Source organism: Calliopsis andreniformis, chromosome 5, assembly GCF_051401765.1.
Source record: "Calliopsis andreniformis isolate RMS-2024a chromosome 5, iyCalAndr_principal, whole genome shotgun sequence".
Lineage (NCBI taxonomy): Eukaryota > Metazoa > Arthropoda > Insecta > Hymenoptera > Andrenidae > Calliopsis > Calliopsis andreniformis.
The window spans coordinates 21497298-21516660 of record NC_135066.1 but is presented as its reverse complement, the minus strand read 5'-3'; the positions used below and the strand labels follow the sequence as shown (position 1 = coordinate 21516660).

Genomic DNA, 19363 nt, shown 5'->3' with positions numbered 1-19363 from the left:
ATCTGTAGTGATCCTTAAAGGTACGCCAAATCGAGAAATCCATGTCATAATAAACGCAGACGCAACCGTCGACGCTTCCATATCTACAATTGGAATTGCCTCCGGCCACCGAGTAAAACGATCGACACACGTAAGACAGTACCTATACCCCTGCGAATATTGCATGATAATTATATCTATATGGACATGTTCAAAACGTCCAGACAAATCATCGAATCTCTTAATAGATGCACGTACATGTCTCGAAACCTTACATTTCTGACACGAAATGCATTGACGTGCCCAGGTACGACAGTCCTTGTTAACAGCTGGCCATACAAAACGGTCCGTAACCAGCTTCTGCGTAGCCCGTATACCTGGATGCGATAACTCGTGCAATGACAGAAATACATTTCGTCGCAAAGGTTTCGGTACGTACGGTCTTACGGCGTCGTCCGTGACGTCACAATAGATATCCACGTTATACTCGGGGAAACGTACTTTACGCAATTTTAACGCGCATGAGTCCGACTGCAACAACTCACGCAGTTCGTCATCTGCCTTCTGAGCAACTTCAAGCGTACAATGATCCACCGATCGCGATACTGCCTCAACACGCGACAATGCATCCGCTACCTCATTATCCAAACCTTTTACATGAGGAATATCCGTCATAAATTGACTAATATAATCGAGATAGCGAAACTGCCGCGGCGAACATTTCTCTAATTTTTGTTCAGAGGCATATATCAGAGGTTTATGATCGGTGTAGGTCACGAAAACCCTACCTTCCACAACATATCGAAAACGTTTTACTGCGCTATACATAGCGAATAGTTCGCGATCGTACGCGCTATACTTTTGTTGAGCGGAAGATAGCGCCTTCGTGAAAAAACACAACGGTTGCGATGCATTCCCGATATGTTGCTGCAAAACTGCACCAATCGCATAATCTGACGCATCGACAACTATACTAATCGGCGCACTCAGTACTGGGTGTGCTAACATCGTAGCATTTGCCAGTGCCCGTTTCTAATCATTGAAAGCTTTCTCGGCTACTTCGGTCCACGCGATAGGCGTATTACTTTTCTTAGACCCCTTGAGCAGGTCATTCAACGGCTGTAAAATCGCTGCAGCCCCGAAAACAAACCGACGGTAAAAATTGACCATGCCTAAATATCGACGACGTTGTTTTACCGTCGTCGGCTGTCCAAACTTCATAATCGCCTCGACACGATCAGCTAAGGGTTTAATACCGTGTTCATTGACCGTATAACCGAGAAAGGTGATTTCAGAAACCCCAAAAATACATTTCGCAGGATTAATTACGACTCCAAACTTGTTTAAACGTTTAAACAAAATGTTTAAATGTTCGTAATGCTGCTTTTCATCGGCCGACGCTATCAAAAAATCGTCAATAAACGCGTACACGAAATCTAAACCACGCGTGATTTCATCGACGAATCTCTGACATGTCTGTGCAACATTACGAAGTCCAAACATCATATTCAGAGCTTCGTATAAACCAAACGGCGTCGCGATAGCCGTTTTCTCGATATCTCTGGACGCAACGGGAATCTGGTGGTACGCTCTCACCAGATCGATTTTAGAAAATACCTTTTTCCCGTGCAATTGTTGCGAAAAGTCCTCAATATGCGGCGGAGAATACCGATCCGGTATCGTACGAGCATTCAGCGCCCGATAATCTCCGCAGGGTCGTATGCTGCCGTCCTTCTTCGGAACGACATGCAGCGGTGATGCCCAAGGACTCTTCGACGGCCGGATAACACCTTGCTGGAGCATCAGGTCGAACTCCGCTTTGACCTCCTTGAAACGGTCAGGTGCCAGGCGAAGAGGTCTGCAGAAAATCGGCGGTCCAGGCGTCGTCTCGATATGGTGTCGCACATTATGTTTTACGGTGTCCCTTCCAAAAACCGGCGGTCGTGTCAAATCCGGATACTCAGCAAGAAGCCGATGATATCCCGAATCACCGTGGATTGTCTTGATCGAGCCAGGTTCCTCGTTGTCGACAGCAAATCCCGTCATAGACAGATTGGTCACGGAGTCGACCAAACGTTTATTTCGTGGGTCCACCAACAGTCCATAAAAACATAAAAAGTCCATACCAATGATAGGCGTACTAACGTCAGCTATCACAAAACGCCACTTGAAACTTCGACGAAGCTTGAAATTCAAATCCACCGCAATCGTACCATACGTCGCGATCTTAGATCCGTTGGCCGCGAAGAGTTCGTAATCACACTTTTTACACGGTCCGGATAACCGATGGCGTGGATACACGCACAGGTCCGCACCCGTGTCCACCAGAAAAGCTATCTTTGAGCTTTTGTCGGTCACGAAAATGCGGCGAGATGGAGAACCGTCGTCGCTTGCCGCATCTACGGACGGCTCTTCTCGTTTCCCGACACCCAAGTACAGGGTGCCCGGCATTTCGTTGCACGTTCTTTAAAATTTTCGTGGTACCAACAAAGACCTGACCTTGAACCTTCTTTCGAATGTGATAATCCTTCTCGGCTCCGTGATCGTCTACGTTGACCAGATCGCGAAAGAGACCGTCGCCGTTGCTTAGTCAGGGCGCCAATCTGCAAACGCAGTTGCTTAATTTGCTCTCGCAGTTCGCAGATTTCACTATTCCCGGACAAAGATGCGATGCTTCCACCCTCTGGTCGAATCTCATGGATGCGATCCGCCATCTCCGTCAGCGCGGTGATATTTGTTTCCGACGTAACAGCTAGAACTCGCTGCGTGTTAGCCGGAAGACGATTCTTCCACAATGTTACGATGAAATCGTCGGGCGTTGACGGGGTGGCCAGCTTCTTCAAATCCCTGAAGAACTGCGACGGCGTCGGGTCACCAATTTCTTCACTTTCCATCAGCTTCCTCACTCGCGAACTGTCCGACTCTGCGAGCCTCTTAATTAACTCGCGTTTCAGAGCCTCGTATTGGCCTTCATCCGGCGGATTTAACACAACATCTTCAATTAGTTCAATATATTTCTCACCTAGATTCGCGATTGTTACGCTGAATTTTGTTTCGTCTTTCACAATACGCGCGGATGTAAAATACGCCTCCAGCAACTTAAACCACAACACGATTTTATGCGGCCAAAACTGCGGAATCCGCACATTCTGCTGGCTCACTATGTTCACATTGTCAAGGTCCCCATTACCGGGTCCATCGTGTCCACCACCGGGAAGCGACATTTTCGCAACACTCACAGATCAAACACTAAAAACGAAAATGTACTGCTCGAAAGTCTCACACGTTCACCCCCTTACACCGAAATCACGTCGGGGTCACCAATTGAGGTGAATGACGTGGAGATTAATAATTAAACACTATGTACCTATCACTAATATTTATTTATACTATTTACAAGATGATTCAAATAGAATCTATGAAAAGTAATGTTACTTTTGAATGAACCGACCCTTGCGTTAAGGGCAGCGCAGTCGAATCGTTTGGTGTTTGACTCTCGAAAGGCAACGACGGAATGCCCACTCTGGTCCGCAATCCTTGTCTCCGTAAGGAAAAACCATGTCGTAAACCAGAGTGAGACTTTCCAGACCCGAGAAACAATTTTTACCCAAACATCTTGACTGATCCTTGCACATGGCTGCAAGCACTTCAAGGCCCAAGGCCTTTCCTTTAGCAATTCGTAGGCCGTAAATGGCTCACAGCCGTGCGCGTTCGCTCGGCCCAACTACCTGGTCGAGTACGCCACAAATTTGTACATTGAGGACTTGGAAAATGAATGGGAAAGAAGGAATACTGGAGGAGCAGTAATAGGAGGAGTCAAAATATTTTGCCTAAAATTCGCTGATGATGTGATAATAATAGCGGACAGCAAAGAAGACCTGAAAGAGGTGCTGCTTGGGCTGGAAAAGTATACCAGAAAAAACGATTTGGAAGTGAATGCTGAGAAAACAAAAATCATGATATTCCGAAAAGGAGGTAGGAAATCAAAGAAGAAGAGATGGAGCTTCAAAGGTAAAGAATTGGAAGTAGTGAACAGATATAAATATCTTGGGGTGTGGTTCACAACAAACAATTCCTTAAAAGTACATGTTACAAGACAAGCGGCAAAAGTACAGAAGGCAATCAACGCAGCATGGGGAATAGTGAAAAGAGCGACAATAGGAAACCTAAGGAAAAGAATTCACCTTCTGGATATGCTAGTCAGCGCAGCACTGATGTATCGAGTGAAATTATGGGGTTGGCAGGAGTGGAAGATAATTGAAAGAACCCAAAATAAATTCATGAAAATGATAATGAGAGTAGACGGAAACACACCTGCCTATATTTGGAGAGCAGAGTCAGGAAGACAAAAAATAGCAATACAGACTAGAAAGAGGGCAAGCATGTATCTGATTGACATTATGAAAATGAAGGACGATAGATGGCCCAAAATATGTCTGAAGAAAGAAATAAGAGGAATAAAAAATGGAAATCCTACGGTATGGGGGAAAATTCTGAAGAAAGCACTACAAGAAGTGGGGGATGGAACAGTACTTAGAGTTCTATAGGAAGGCAAGGAGGAAGAGAAATTAGTCAATTTACTAGAAAGAGATCTCAAAATAAAAATAGAACAAAATATGCAGGAAGACTCGAGTAAGATTGACAAGTCGAGCTACTGTGGAAAATACAAGGAAACGAAGATGGACGTTGGCCAAGAAAGTTACTGGATAGAAACAGGGGTTGCGGGACAGCACAAAGAGCAATAGGCAAGGTTTAGGTGTGGAAATGTCGGTAGAGATGGTATGAAGACTGTGAGAACGAGGAATACAGAATGTGTAGACTTTGTGAAAAGGCGGAAGAAACGGTGTATCATATTTGGAAATGCATAGGTATGAATGAAAAGTGAAATGACAGGATGAATGAATGGGTAAAGAATATACGGAATGAAGACAATTTAGAACTCAAAATAGAGGAAATGCTGAAAGGGAAATTGGTGGTGGAGGCATGTATATATAGTGACAAATTCGAAAGGCGAGCAATAAATAAGCATAAGTACCAAAGAACAATGTAAAAAATCCAAAAGTTTTATGTAAAACATGGAAATGAATAAATATGTATGTTAGCGTCAACGTATTTTTAAGAGAGAGTTTGGGACGAATAGCCGAACGATGACGGGTCTTTGATGAATTTATGACAGGGTCTTAGCCTGCGTGTAGTTGAATGAGGGTGCATGAGACTAAACAGTCCCGTCGGCGACCGATGGCTGATGGCTACGTTGGGCCTCCCAGCTATCGGGTGTTGTGTGACTGTTTAGAAGAAGAGCGAGTGTTTGGAGAAGGCAAGCGGCCCGACGCCGTATTGCTAAAGAGTAAGGATATTGTTCCTAAAGGATCTGACCACGGGGTGGGGAAGGCTATGCCTTTTGGTAGGAGGACTGTGACGAATCCCACGGCACTTACCCCAGAACCTCGACGGAAATAACTTGGGTTTTCTAACATATACAGTATGTCCCACGAAATCCTGGACAGTCGATTATTTGGTAACCTATTAAAGATACGAAAAAAGTTTTTATATGAAATTGAATGGCAAGAGGGGGCTGATTTATTGGCCGTAACAAATTTTTTTTATCATTATTGTTTACAGAGATATGAAAGTTAAGTTTGGTTTTTTAAATGGGATTATATATTTTTTGTTTGATCAATAGATAGTGCATTTCAAGACGAATTCAGCAAGCATTAATGTATACACCTTTTTTCAAATAGTTTTTAATATATTACGCGTAAAAGTTTACTAATTTTCGGTACAAGAAAATCTGCGAGACCAAGAAGCACAGTAGGAGGTCTCGACTCTCGACCACACTTACAATGCTACGGGTTAACCCGTGCCTCTTGAAACCGATACGAAGAGACTGGGGTAGGAACGGCAGGCCTAAATTCTACACAATAGTTTTTTTCACAACCCTTTACCTTTACGGCATGCAGACAAATATCGCCCATGTTTTAGTAAAGAAATGAAGCTAATGGATAAAGCTAAAGCGTTGCTCGTACTTTGAAGTAATTAACAAATTGGCAATACATTTGAATGGAAAATACTTATGATGGCAAGATATTATGTACTACAAGAATTTAATATTAGAATTTGAATTTAAATTCGTACAAAAGGGGTAGACAAACTTTTTCAGACGTGAATGGTATTACTACGGTGTATACAAAATTATTGTGTAGAATTTAGGACTGCCGTTCCTACCCCAGTCTCTTCGTATCAGTTTCAAGAGGCACGGTACGGTTTAACCCGTAGCATTTTAAGTGTGGTCGAGAGTCGAGACTTCCTACCGTGCTTCCTGGTCTCGCAGATTTTCTTGTACCAAAAATCAGTAAAGTTTTACGCGTAATATAAAGGTGTATACATTAATGTTTGCTGAATTCGTATTAAAACGTATTATCTATTGATCAAACAAAAAATATATAATCCCATTTAAAAAACCAAACTTAACTTTCATATCTCTGTAAACAATAATGATAAAAAAAAATTGTTACGGCCAATAAATCAGCCCCCTTTTGCCATTCAATTTTATATAAAAACTTTTTTTGTATCTTTAATAGGTTACCAAATAATCGACTGTCCAGGATTTCGTGGGACATACTGTATATATATATAAGAAAACACACACAATTACATACATTACTACTTCTTATTCTTATCTAATGTATCCAAATAATATCCATAGTACTGATTTCAAAAAGATGTTATATTATTCTCACGAGTTTAGTACTGTTTTGAAAGCGACAAAATGAATTCACACACGTTTGCTGAAATAACTTATATGCATTTCATGTATGGCCTTGCCAACAAAAATACATGTAAAGCACATCAGTTATACCAAGAACATTTTCCGTAACGCAAACCGATGAATAGGGCGAAGTGAACCCAACGTAAGGCTGCCGCGGTCTCTTGGCCTTAATCCGTTATATTTTTACCTTTGAGGCCACTTAAAATCCATTGTCTATTGAATGCAAGTAGATGATGTAAATCAGGCTTGGGAATTAACTGCTCTTTTCGACCGATTTTCGAAGGCGACGCCTCTTTCTCCCACCGCACGTCACCTCTCTTCGTGGCGACCGTAGTCTTCGGGAGACCTCAGGCAGGTACCACAGGAATCACGTGTGACGCATAGGGGCAACGATACTTGTATCGATAGATTTCCACATTATCCATGAGGTACTATTGCTGGTGCATTTTTTTGTTCATTTCTTTCGCGATTTTTCGAACTATTAACGCGAGACAGTGGAATAGACCTACAAGGGATATCACTGACAAAAAAAACACATTAACAATAGTACCTCATGGGTGATATGGAAATCTATTGATATAAGTGTCATCGCTCCAATGTGCCACGCGCGATTCTTGTGGCACGCGCCTGGACCTTCCGAGCTCTAGAATCGCCACGGAGACGCGTGACGTGCGGTCAGAGGAAGGAGGCGTCACCTTCGAAAATCGGCCGAAGAGAGTAGTTGATTCACAAGCCTAATGTAAATGAACTACAAGAAAGGGTTCAAAATGAATTTCAGACAATTCGAGGAACACCTGATATTTTTCAGTAAGTGCGAAATTCTATATTGAGGTATCTAAGAGAGTGTATTAAAGAACGTGGTGATCATTTCGAACATCTTCTTTAGTCATTTATAACTCAATAAGTAAGGTACGTACTCTCAAAACACAGTTTCCATATAAGGCGGTAGTCTTAAGGGGGCAGACTCCTTGTGTTTTGAGTTGTGTGCGTGCGCTCACACAAGCAAAGAAAGTCATATACGTATACGCGATGAGCGAGAAAGACAAACGGTTTCGCAAATTACACTTTACGTGTCGACACTTGCATAAATGAATTTTTCGCGGGTACAGAACCTACGAGTAGACTTCACTACAGGGTGCTCTGGTCCGTTTAAACTCCAATAAACACTATACGTTGAGAAAACTGTAAAATTACAAACTGTAAGCATGAAACAGACGCTGTTGTAAACTAGCAAGATGGCTGCCGAAGTGACATTTTTGCAAATATCTCACGATTTAATGGTTTTTTCACTCATAGCACACCAGAGCACCCTTCCTTGAATTAGCACAATACCGTGGAAATGCGATTTTCCTCAGTTTAACACTTCTTGAAGGCGTAAAGTGTAATTTTCGTTGTGCACCCGTTTTGCCAGGAAAAATTGTTCAACCATTTGCCGTTAGAAGTGTTGATGGTATATCTCAACAATTTGGTCATATTACCATCAGCATCGATGAAAATATAGATCAGTCGGTAAATGTAATCTAGAATTTGACAGCTGAATGGCGTATTCATCGAATACACGAATCCAGACGCAAGAAAGGCTTAGTTGCCAAAACGTATTGAAAGTTTGGTCACGCTGTTGCCACATATATGTATGTACTATCAGGTTGGTTTATTCTCTACGGAATGCTTTCCGCGGAATCCTCCTGCGTCGAGCTGCTGGGAGCTCGAGGCAGGACGCCCTGATAACTTCGCCGTATCCGCCCTGCAAGTCGCTCTACTAATGGACCGATTGACCGGATGGGCGCCAGGTACTTTCGTACCGATTTAGCAAAATCTCGCGACACTACGCGACACTTGCAGAACGGGCACGGCGGCTTTTCTCGGTTAACTCGTCGGAAGAGGACGGGTCGTGGTCCGGAAACGCAGGAAAAGCGGGCTACAGCGATAACAAAACTCGACTCAATTTGTCTCCCACAGATGTTTATTACAATTACGGCACCGTGCAGACGGCACGGTGAAGGAAGACCACAGGTGATCGGTGTTAACAGACACGTGTCCGACGCTTCGGCACACGCGGACTCGCCCGTTACAAATTTTGTCGAATTAGCAGGATAATCAGACGCGGAAGCGTTATCGCGGTATTAAAGACGTCCTGGAGGAAAACCCGAGTCGCGCCTCGCACTACCGGCACTGCGTGCCCAAGAAAATTCTACGACCAAAGTAATCAAATGGCTAACCCTAATTTCGCTATTCTCTCCGCCGTTTCGACAACGAGTGACGACACTCTGCACGCGCGCATGCGACCCCCCTCGTTTCACGGCACGTCCCTCCCCCGCGCAAGCGCTACAGCCTCGCCGCGTACTCGCTCTGGCCCAGGCGCGTACGTGAGGAGCGAGGCCCCGCTCCTCTCCGGTGGCGTTCTGCATTTGTCCGCCAATGTGGAGACTCCCCCAGGACTTTCTGTGGCTCTGGCCGCCTGGGCGACGATCTCCGGGCTCGCCTCCACCCTCGCCTTCCGCTTGAGCCTCCTTAGAAGGGCAGCGCCGCGGAACCATCTGTCTGGTGGTGATTTCCTTCTTCAGCCCTTTGGTTCACCGCGGAAGCGGCAAGTCCCTCAACTCCTAGGATGGAGGGCCCTTGTAACATCCGGTGTCATTACTGCGCCTAAATCTGGAACTGCACGGCCAGGGGACGGGGACGGCTTCAGGGTCCCTCAGGTATCTTCTACGGCCCTGAAATGTCGTGCACGCTCGGCACGGAGGCACCCGAAATTAGCAACTATTCTTAAGACGCGACTTTTCCCCCAGGAGACGTCTCTCGGTAGGTGCTCGCAAGGGGGCCGTACGGTCCTTCTTCTAAATAACATTACCGACTGCGATACCCGGGGACGGCGCTATGCGCAACGTCACAGTACATATTACAATTTTGCCCATCAGGAAAACTCGAACGAATCCAACTCCAGCCGAGATTTTGATTCTTACTAATAAGGGAACATCGCGAGGTGGAAGTCTCCGATTTTGATGAAACTTTGTAGGATTGTAAAATAGCCGAAAATATTTGACACTTATTTTTTTTTATTGATTCTAATTCATCTAAAGGGTGTGAAAACCACCCCCAAAGTTGGGGGTGGAAAACATATTTCGTTTAATATCTCCAAAACTAGTGCGTGTAGCAAAATGATATACATGGAGCGATTGTGTATTTTTGAACGACGAATCCACCTATGTGAACAGTTTTAAAAATATCAATTTATTTAAAAAATATATCAAAAAATAGTATATTGTCGTTGTTTTCACTGACTACGCGCTGATCGATCGTTTTGCAAATTTGTATGCAAATACTATGAACCAAAACACAAAATACGGTGAAAATAGAATTTTGAATTTTTACGTTATAAACAAAATAATAGAATTCGTAGTTAGACTACATTTTGTGCGAAATTGGGCCCTGAAACGAGTGGTTTTACGAAAAACATGTACCCCTATAATATTTTTGTCGTTATATTATGATACATGTTGTTTATTGTTCATTAAATGTATAAATAATAACATTGCTAATGAATACTCGCAACGTTTTGCACTCGTTGCAAACAGCACAAGAAGTTCAGTGTGAGTGACCCTTGCATCGATGAAAATGTAGCAAGCAAAGGTGGTTTACCAATCATTACTCTTCAATAGTTATTATTTACTATAAACAAACAATTGGAATTGTTCTATAAGTTATAGTTTAATCCACTAATTTTACACGAAAGTACCTTAGTTGTACTTTCTGAAGTTTATCTTTGTTACTCCCGTAACGATATAAAGTATAATAACAAAGTTGATATTTTGTGAAAAAGTCATAGATCTTTGCCTGCGAGTCCCTAAACTCTCCTGCCAGCTCTGCCCAAAGTATATTTGGGCCTGAAGTCATTAGCGTAAATATTCACTACTACTTATTCAAAGTCGCTAATTTTTGTAAAATACACGGTAATGATGCAGGGAAGGGATCACCTCACCGATTTCTAGAACTCTGAAATATGCTGTCAAGGACACAATTTCGAGAAACGTTTTCCTATACATGTTACCCCTGCCCAGTTTTATTTTCCGAAATATGTGCAAAAACATTATTTATAAATGTAAGTAAGGTTTGTTGCTAATACTTCAGAAACTAAGGCTGAGCAGCGGTTACATGCATAGAAAAGATGTTCGGAATGTTGAATGAGTTTTATAACACATTGTAATTTTATAAAATCCGGTAAAGTAGTTCATTTTCTGCTACTCTCTCTAATTAATGCTACTCTTTCTAATAATTAATGATAAATATGAACGAACGAATTCCTTATATTCACCCCATAAAAATGATAGCAATCACGACATAATTCAGATTACTTTTAATCATACGTATCATACCCTCTGACTCGTATACTTTACGAAAAGCAAGGTTGAATCGATCCGTAGCGTGAAGCGTCATAAAGCTCAATTCTTCTACCGAAACCCAACGATTACTTATTTCTTCGATCCCCACCAGAGGCAAGTCATACGTATTTAGGAATACTATAGTCTCTTTCCCAACTAACACTACTTTAATGACACAGAAAGAACTACTGCAGACTTATTGTGGCTCTTGGTGCTAGCGTCACTTCGGATTCTCACCGCTAGAAGTAACTTGTCGTGTATTTTATTAATTAAACTTAGATATAAACCTTATACAGTATTATATTTCTTAATTAGGATTTCTAGTGAAGTTATTACTAGTGTATATGTAAATTAGCATTTAGAAGTGAATAGCACGCAACACACAGGTTATCCCAATCACGCCATATTCGATACTGTTTATTAGGTTAGGTGCACCGATCACCAAAACAAGAAGGTGGCGCGCCTCTCGGCGTGTCGAAGTACATAACATAACTCTTTCAGGGTTTCCAGTTAGTCTGACCACCCTGTACAGGGTATTCGTTGATAGGTGTCAGAAATTCTAAGATGTGATTCTACAAGCTAAAATAAGACGAAATTGTGTTTTGGGTTTCATTTACAAGTTATTAATTGTTAAGGAAACGCTCAAAATACGCGGTAAATATGTCTAACTCGGGATTTATTCTATTGGCTTCGTAGTCTGATCTGACTAGTGCACGCTGGCGGCAGAATAAGTCCCAAGTTAGATATATTTGTCGCGAAATTTAGACGTTCTCGCAACAGATTAGTATCTGTGAACGAAGCCCCAAATGTAATTTCAAAATTCTTGATTTTCGATCCACTTTGGCATATAGAATTACTTCTTAAAATTTTTGTTACCTGTTGTCGAGCACCCTGTATACAAGGTGTTAAGAAAAATGTAGTACAACTTTGGGAGATAGGTTCCAGATAGAAAAACAATGAAAAAAGATCATATGCATACATATCCGGAAACGTAAATAGTTTTTTAGTTGCACGCTATTTTATATTGCATAAAGCGCTAACTGATTTCTTGCCTATAGGGTGTATTATCCCTATATGTGTATAAGATTATATGAGGCATCGGAACTGAATACTGAAGCCAAAATGGAACGGTGGAGATACATGGAAAGTATATGGCTTCACCTCTTTTATGTTTTTTGGAGTGTAATGCGCATGCGTTAGAGAGGTGATGAAAGGAGACACAGAGATTAATGTCGAAAAACTTTCCCCAATTCGTATTTTTACGGCAGTAACTTCCATATTTTCGTTACTCCAATGTATCGCAAGATCTGTAGGGGTGATCGCGGTGCGACTCTCGCGGTCTTCGGCCTCGGGTACCGATGGCTCCTTCGAAATTGCAGGACAATTATCGTCTCCTACATTAATCCGATATGCTTTTGCTTTCCCCCATGAAAATTTGCTTTCCCTATAAAAATCGCCGGTTACGTAGTTTTTACGGATTAAATTTTGTAACATGTAACATTCACGATTTAATTTTACATTTTTTATAAAATGAACATTTTAACACAATTTTCAATGTTTTAATACACAGAACAATAGTGTAGAATCCGTAGAAACTACGGAAACATTGCTTTTTATTTTTTTTAAATGGTGTATCAAATTGAAAAATGTAAAAAAATTGAGAACATTAGTGATATTTGTATTAGTGATATTTATCTACTGAATTAATATGATTATTATTCTGGTATTGCTATAATACAAAATCGGTATTTTTCAATTTTTTTTCTCACTTTTTATTTTTTACAACTTGGGTAATTAATTTAAAAATCTAAAAAAATTCCATAATTTGTGTCCTGATAGCTAACGTCTTTCTGATCTTTTCATAATTTTTCATGCAATAGCTTAAGAGAAATTGGGCAATAACACAGAGTTTTTGAGTTTCTTGTACAAGGCTCGAGTACGGCGAGAGCAAACGCTACACGTAGCTTGTGCGCCGTCATTGGTCGATCAAGCGCTTGCTATCCACGCTCTCTGATTGGTTGATGTTTTTCGTTAATAATTCGTTAATAACGCTTCAGAGGGCATTTTTGCAAAGGAAGAAGTTGTTTAGAATCACCTCAGAAATCCCCCCTTAACGGCTCCCCACTTTGTTTGTATATGTATACAGGGTGTAACAAAAATATTGTAATTCTTTGAAAGAGGTACAGGCATTTAAATCTCTTTGGGACCTCAACTCTCAGGTTCTCTCTCTCTTTCAATCACTGACCTTATCTGCAAGAAAAGCAAATCACCGACCCTTATTTCGATGTAATGTGAAGCCAAAATTTGTAGTACCTACTTGATAGTTGGACTGGACCAGTCCCAAAGCTGGTACCACTATCACGAAAATACTTTAATTTCCTTATTCTATATACGGTATTAAAAAAACTTCCAAAAAGTAAAAAAAATTACGCCAAGTACATGAAAAAGACGGTACTGTGTCACAAAAAGATGTGAAATCGAAATGAACTGCAAGTACATAAAGGTGCTTTCCAGTAATGTGCAAAGGCGACACTATGTAACGTAATGTAAGATTCGGTGCTTTCCAACTATACTTAAAATGACACAACTATGTACAGCTAAGATGCTGTGTTCAACTTGGCGTGACCAGGCAATGTATTCTCAGATCTTCAATACCATTGATGACCATCAATACCAGCTAGTGGGTCATTACATTATTATTGCATCGCATTACATTATTCAAACCATTATTAACCACAAAACTCGATGCATTCATGCAGTTTCTACTTAAGTCAAAAGGTTAAATCAGTGTTTCCCAACCTTTTTTGTGCTATGCCCCACCTAAGCCTTTCTAAAATTCTTGTGCCCCCCCCCCCCCCCCCCCCCCCACGCCTCTGACATATACATAATTTTTAATATTTAAAAATTGAAATGTTCACTAAAGAAACTTGGATAATAGGTTTTAGGAAAAAATCACTAAGAAATTATTGAGCAAACACAGTAAATAAATTTTCAAAACATATAATGAAGAACTGAAATTTAAGTACAGAATAATCTTAATGATAGATTTTTCTATATTATTTTAATTATTAGTAATTATTTATTATTTAAATTTAGTGAGATCCTTGCGCGTGATGCTTGCTGTAAAGAGATTTTATGTCAGGTTCCAATTTAGTTAACTTCAGTTTCAAGTCTCCCCGTTTTGTTATATCCAGCCGATTTCTTCTTTTTTTTTGGCAGCAAATCATTTATGGCACTAAATCCGCATTCAGCTAAATACAAAGATAGAAACAGTAACAATAGTTCTCTTGCACATTTGATTGCATTTAGATATTTGATTTCGGTTTCCCCATAAAGCCATTCCAGCGCTCCTTCTATATTAAATAAAGTTTTAATTGACTCATCATTTCGCATTTCTGCGAGTTCTTCTTGATACTGGATATTTGAAATATCAGACGAATCGACTAACATTGGCTGCATCATCCAAGTTGGGAAATCAATTTGTTTCAAATCAGAAAATCTTTCTTTTAAATCAGCCGATAAAATTTTCAGATGATTGACAATAATATGTATAGCGGTATCAATCATTTCACATTTTTGGAGCCAATGAAACTTTTCAACATTTATGTTGTAAATATATGTCTGACATAATTCAATAAAGGTAATGAAACCAGATATCTTTGCTTTTGTATCGACAAAAGTTTTATTTGTTCCTTGAAGTTGTTTATTTAATATATTTAGTTTTTCAAAGATATCGACTAAATATTACCCAGCTCGAGTAGCGACTGAGAGTCGCCATACGGTTAACTTACTCTCGACGAGTCCATTTTCGAATGGCCCTCTTAACAATCGAATTGTCCCTCTGTGGGGCGTGAGCCCCACGTTGGGAAACACTGGGTTAAATTGTCAGGTCCTTTGGTATAGGCAAAATACAAAGTAATCTTGTCCTATTACCGACACGGAAAAAATTATTGCAGACCTCTTGTAGCTCACGCTGCAGCGTTACTTCGGCCTTCTCACCGTTAGACGCAGCACTTTCAGGGTTTCCAGTTAAGCTAATCATTCTGTATAAGTAAATAGAGAAATAAATAAATAATTGGCAAAATGTTAAAAGAACCTTTATGTAGAAAACTGGAAGAAACTAACACCATTTTCGTTCAAACGTGAAACACTTGTAAAATATATTATTTATTTATTCCAGGAAGTTGTCAACGGACAGATTCAGCATCGACTGCTCCAAATATTTGTCGGATGAAACCGGGATTAGATCGAGAACAAATAGTGGTGAAAATCTGCGGAGACAACGTCAACCGAAGCTGCATCATTCAAGATCGGACGACAACAGAAGGCAATCGTTCGATAAACATCTGAAGGATTCGCAGTCCAGCAGGTACTCTTTAAATACGCAAGCAGTTATCGAGAACGATGAAGCGGACAAATTCAAGTATTTCACGGCAGCATCGCTTGATACTGAAGAAAGTCGAGCTGACTATTCAGATGAGAGTCATACGATCGATATTGATGAGCCGATTGCAATAGGAGTACCGTCTGAGGGACCGACTGAAGCTGATGCCTTACTTGAGGAACCTGAATTAGAGAATCTTCCTGAGAATTATGTAGAAAATTCAACAAATTATATAAACGAAGGTGAAAAATGTACAGATGTAATACAAACTGAAAGTCTGATGCAGGCAGAGCAAGTAACGAAGCAAAATGAGGCAACAGGAGACTTTTTTAGTGAAAATTTTGAAGATCCCGTGAAAAATAAAAAAACTTTATATGTAACAGATGATGAAGTTTGAATAGCGAAAATTGTATAAAATAAATCCCTTAACAAATTTAATGAAGAAGTTAGAAATTCAACGTTAATAGTTAAATACAATTGCTCCAACAAAGGCAACAATTTTCTAATTATCATTATTATTATTAGGTCATCCATAAATAATATCACTGAAGATATTTTTAAAAAAACTAATATTATTTAATTATTTGCGTTATATGCACTATGCAGAGTGGAGCAATTAAAACAGGTCATCTCAATAACTCGCCTACTATTGACGATAGAAGAAAAATATACAGAGGAAACTTCTTGCATTTCAAAGAAGACATTACCTGGTGTCAATAATTTTCTTATAGATGGAAGTACAGAGGAGACATAAAAGTCAACTTCGTTTTTTTAAATGAAATCATATACTTTTTAGTGAAATACTAAGCCATTTATATCAAAAAACTATTGGTTTAGGAGATATTTTTACTTGAAAATGAAATTTTGTATTTGCATACTTGCTTACCTGAACTTACGTCTTTTCTAATAACAAGTAGTATTTTATTCTACAAAATGGTAAAGAGTAATGAAACAAATTGAACCATATTATTCTATATTTGCAGTTTATTCTTACTTTATACTAAAGTTCGTGAAAAATTAGTTGCTTTATTTCTCAAATTTTTCAATAAAATCGCAAATTAAATGATACGGATATACTCATCTTAGTATCATTTACATACATTAAATTGTTTTCTGATCTAATGGCGCTTTGTCACAAATAGTTAGTACTTTTTTTCTAAAAAATGACGAGTTGCATTGATTGATATATTAAATAATATAGAATTCAATAACATTAAAAAACAAAGTTGACCACATCTCTGTTATACCTCCATCTATAAAACATTATTAACGCCAAATTCTGTGCCCCATATCAAATTTCTGTTGACAAATTTCTACATTTTTCAAGCAAATTTTCGATCCCTTCTCTAATAAATTTTTATACTTTTAAAAAAAATATGGAATAAAAAACGAATTAGTATATTACTTATGAACTTACAAGATGACCTAGTATCTATAACAATTTCTGCTTTCCATGGCTTTTTCCCTGCCACGAGCTCCATACTGGCAATGGTGTAAAACATTTTGCCGAGTTTCAGGCGGATTTCTAATTTCTAAAATTGTAAACGCTCACGATTACTACACCAAGGCTCCTAATCGCCTCTTGAATTTCCTTCCGCCTGTACCTCCAATAGACTGTATACATGTACATATGTAGGTCCTCCTAAATATGTGCGATTATATAATCGCACTACTCTAAATAGAATAAATTATATAGGACCACCCTATTCTAATGTTATATTGTTTCTTATACTTGGGTAAATGCGGCCTATAAGATTGTATTAATATATACGTGTATGTATAAGAATCATATTAATCCCTTAACGCGTAACATATGTACGTGACCCATGAAAATTCCTAGGGTATTGCCTCTAATACTTTCCAAGGGATTTCTCACGGGGGAATAATACTTGGGTACGCCGAAACGTTCAGTTTGTGCAAACTCCTAACAACCATAAGCACAGCCATAAATACAATGAACGTACCAAAATACTTCGCACACCACTAGAAATGTAAAAAATGTATTACGTCTAAAGGCTAACAGTCTATACAAGAAAGATTTGTACATTTTTGGACGATAAATGTGAAAAAAATCTGACAGTGGGCGTTAAGTTGTGAACACGGATCTTAAATTCGATTGAAGCGTATTTCGCAAATATGTTAAAGAGAATAATGAAATTAACGAATTTTATACAGTGCTTAGATCTTACATAGAAAACTACTTAGTAAAAATGACAATCTATTGATACCAAGTGATAAGCGTGTTGTTTTTTAAAACGAGAAGCTTGATGGTATGTTATAAATCTATTTTTATATCTCCCGTACGGTAATACGATGTTGACGCAACACAGTTATGCACTGAGTTAAGGAAGTTTCCATGCAACCGATTAGAACTTCATAATGAATTTATTACAATCTTGCAATACAATTGAAACCATTTTTTTAACTTACTATGATCGATAAAATCAGAAAAATTTGTATGAACAGAATTCATGTGTAATTTGTGTTCTATAATATTAAACAAAGAAAAACAGAATTATACAGAAAAAGCAGTAGATAAAAAACGTTTTCATGCAGAACAGTTATTACTCGTTAAAAATAATTCATAATTCAAAATATATCGTATTTCTAGTAAGTGGTGTAACCACCATTCGCCCTTATAATCAATCGTTGACCTTGTATCCTTGAACTAGTTGTTTGTTATTTCTAAGTCAATTAAATTCTATTCTATTACTATTCCATTTTATGAGTCTTTTTCTTACTTGTAATGTTGTATCTTTGCAACTTGTAATGCGTATCCTTTTATCTATTTATATCCAATGGTTACGGAGACGTACATAACTACTTCGGTATATTATATACAGGGTGTAACAAAAATGTCGCAGTTCCTTAAAAGGGGTGATTTAGGGGGTGATTTGAAACAACTTTTTCCTTAGCGAAAATGTAAGATGAGGCTTCGTTAACGAGTTATTAACGAAAAACACCGGCCAATGAGAGCGCGAGTTTGCCGCCCGAGCGACCGCGATAGCGTTGGGTACGCGCGCTAGATGCTACAGTTGTACTCCGAACAAGAAAGTCGTCATACATCGAAGAAAATAGCATTAGTATGAAAACTGAAAGCGACATAATAAATAACACCGAGTCCTTTTTTTGTTTATCACTTGAAGTGAATAATTACTTAAAATCGAGGAAAACTACGTGCAACGTAAAAATACAAATATGTAAATCTCTTATTCGCATAACGTATAAACGAAAAAGTAATACAACGAAAAATAAAGGAAGAAGAGAACAAACTTCACCTGTAGTTTGTAAACCTGTGTCACTGGGTCACTGTACCGATCCTGGTCATCGACCGTCGAAATGGTTTATGCTAGGGCACGCGTTTAGGTAATTTATGGCTTTATTGTTTTGGTTTCGAAGGAGACATGATCTCGGAGTGTCCGAACAAAGAAGGTCTGAGGTGCTTAAACTACGTGGGGGGTACAAGGAGCTTCTTTGGAAAAATTCTACCCTGCCATAAACCATTCCAGAGGTCGATGACCAGTATCGGTACAGTGACCCAGTGACACAGATTTACAAACTACAGATGAATTGCATTTAATTCATTAATGATTATTATTTTTTAAATCTAACGCAGACTACTTTCAACGTTTCTATCTTCAACGTTAATTCTCCAATTCTCCGTTCATTTCTTTTGTTGCATTGCTTTTTCGTTTATACGTTATGCAAATATTTTCACACTAATGCTATTTCCTTCGACGCATGTCGACTTTCTTGTTCGGAGTACAACCGTAGCGCCCAGCGCGTACCCAACGCTACCGCAGTCGCTCGGGCGGCAAACTCGCGCTCTCATTGGCCGGTGTTTTTCATTAA

At 39.5% G+C, this 19363-nt stretch overlaps 1 protein-coding gene across 1 annotated transcript in view; it reads left to right on the top strand.

The window, feature by feature from the left end:
- The window catches only part of LOC143179115 (uncharacterized), a 64329-nt gene extending 47932 nt beyond the window's left edge, over positions 1–16397 (top strand). Inside the window, exon 8 of the mRNA XM_076378165.1 lies at positions 15308–16397. Within this exon, the coding sequence (XP_076234280.1) occupies positions 15308–15908 (601 nt within the window). The 3' untranslated portion in view covers positions 15909–16397. The remainder of the gene's footprint in view (positions 1–15307) is intronic.
- The last annotated feature ends 2966 nt before the right edge of the window (positions 16398–19363 follow it).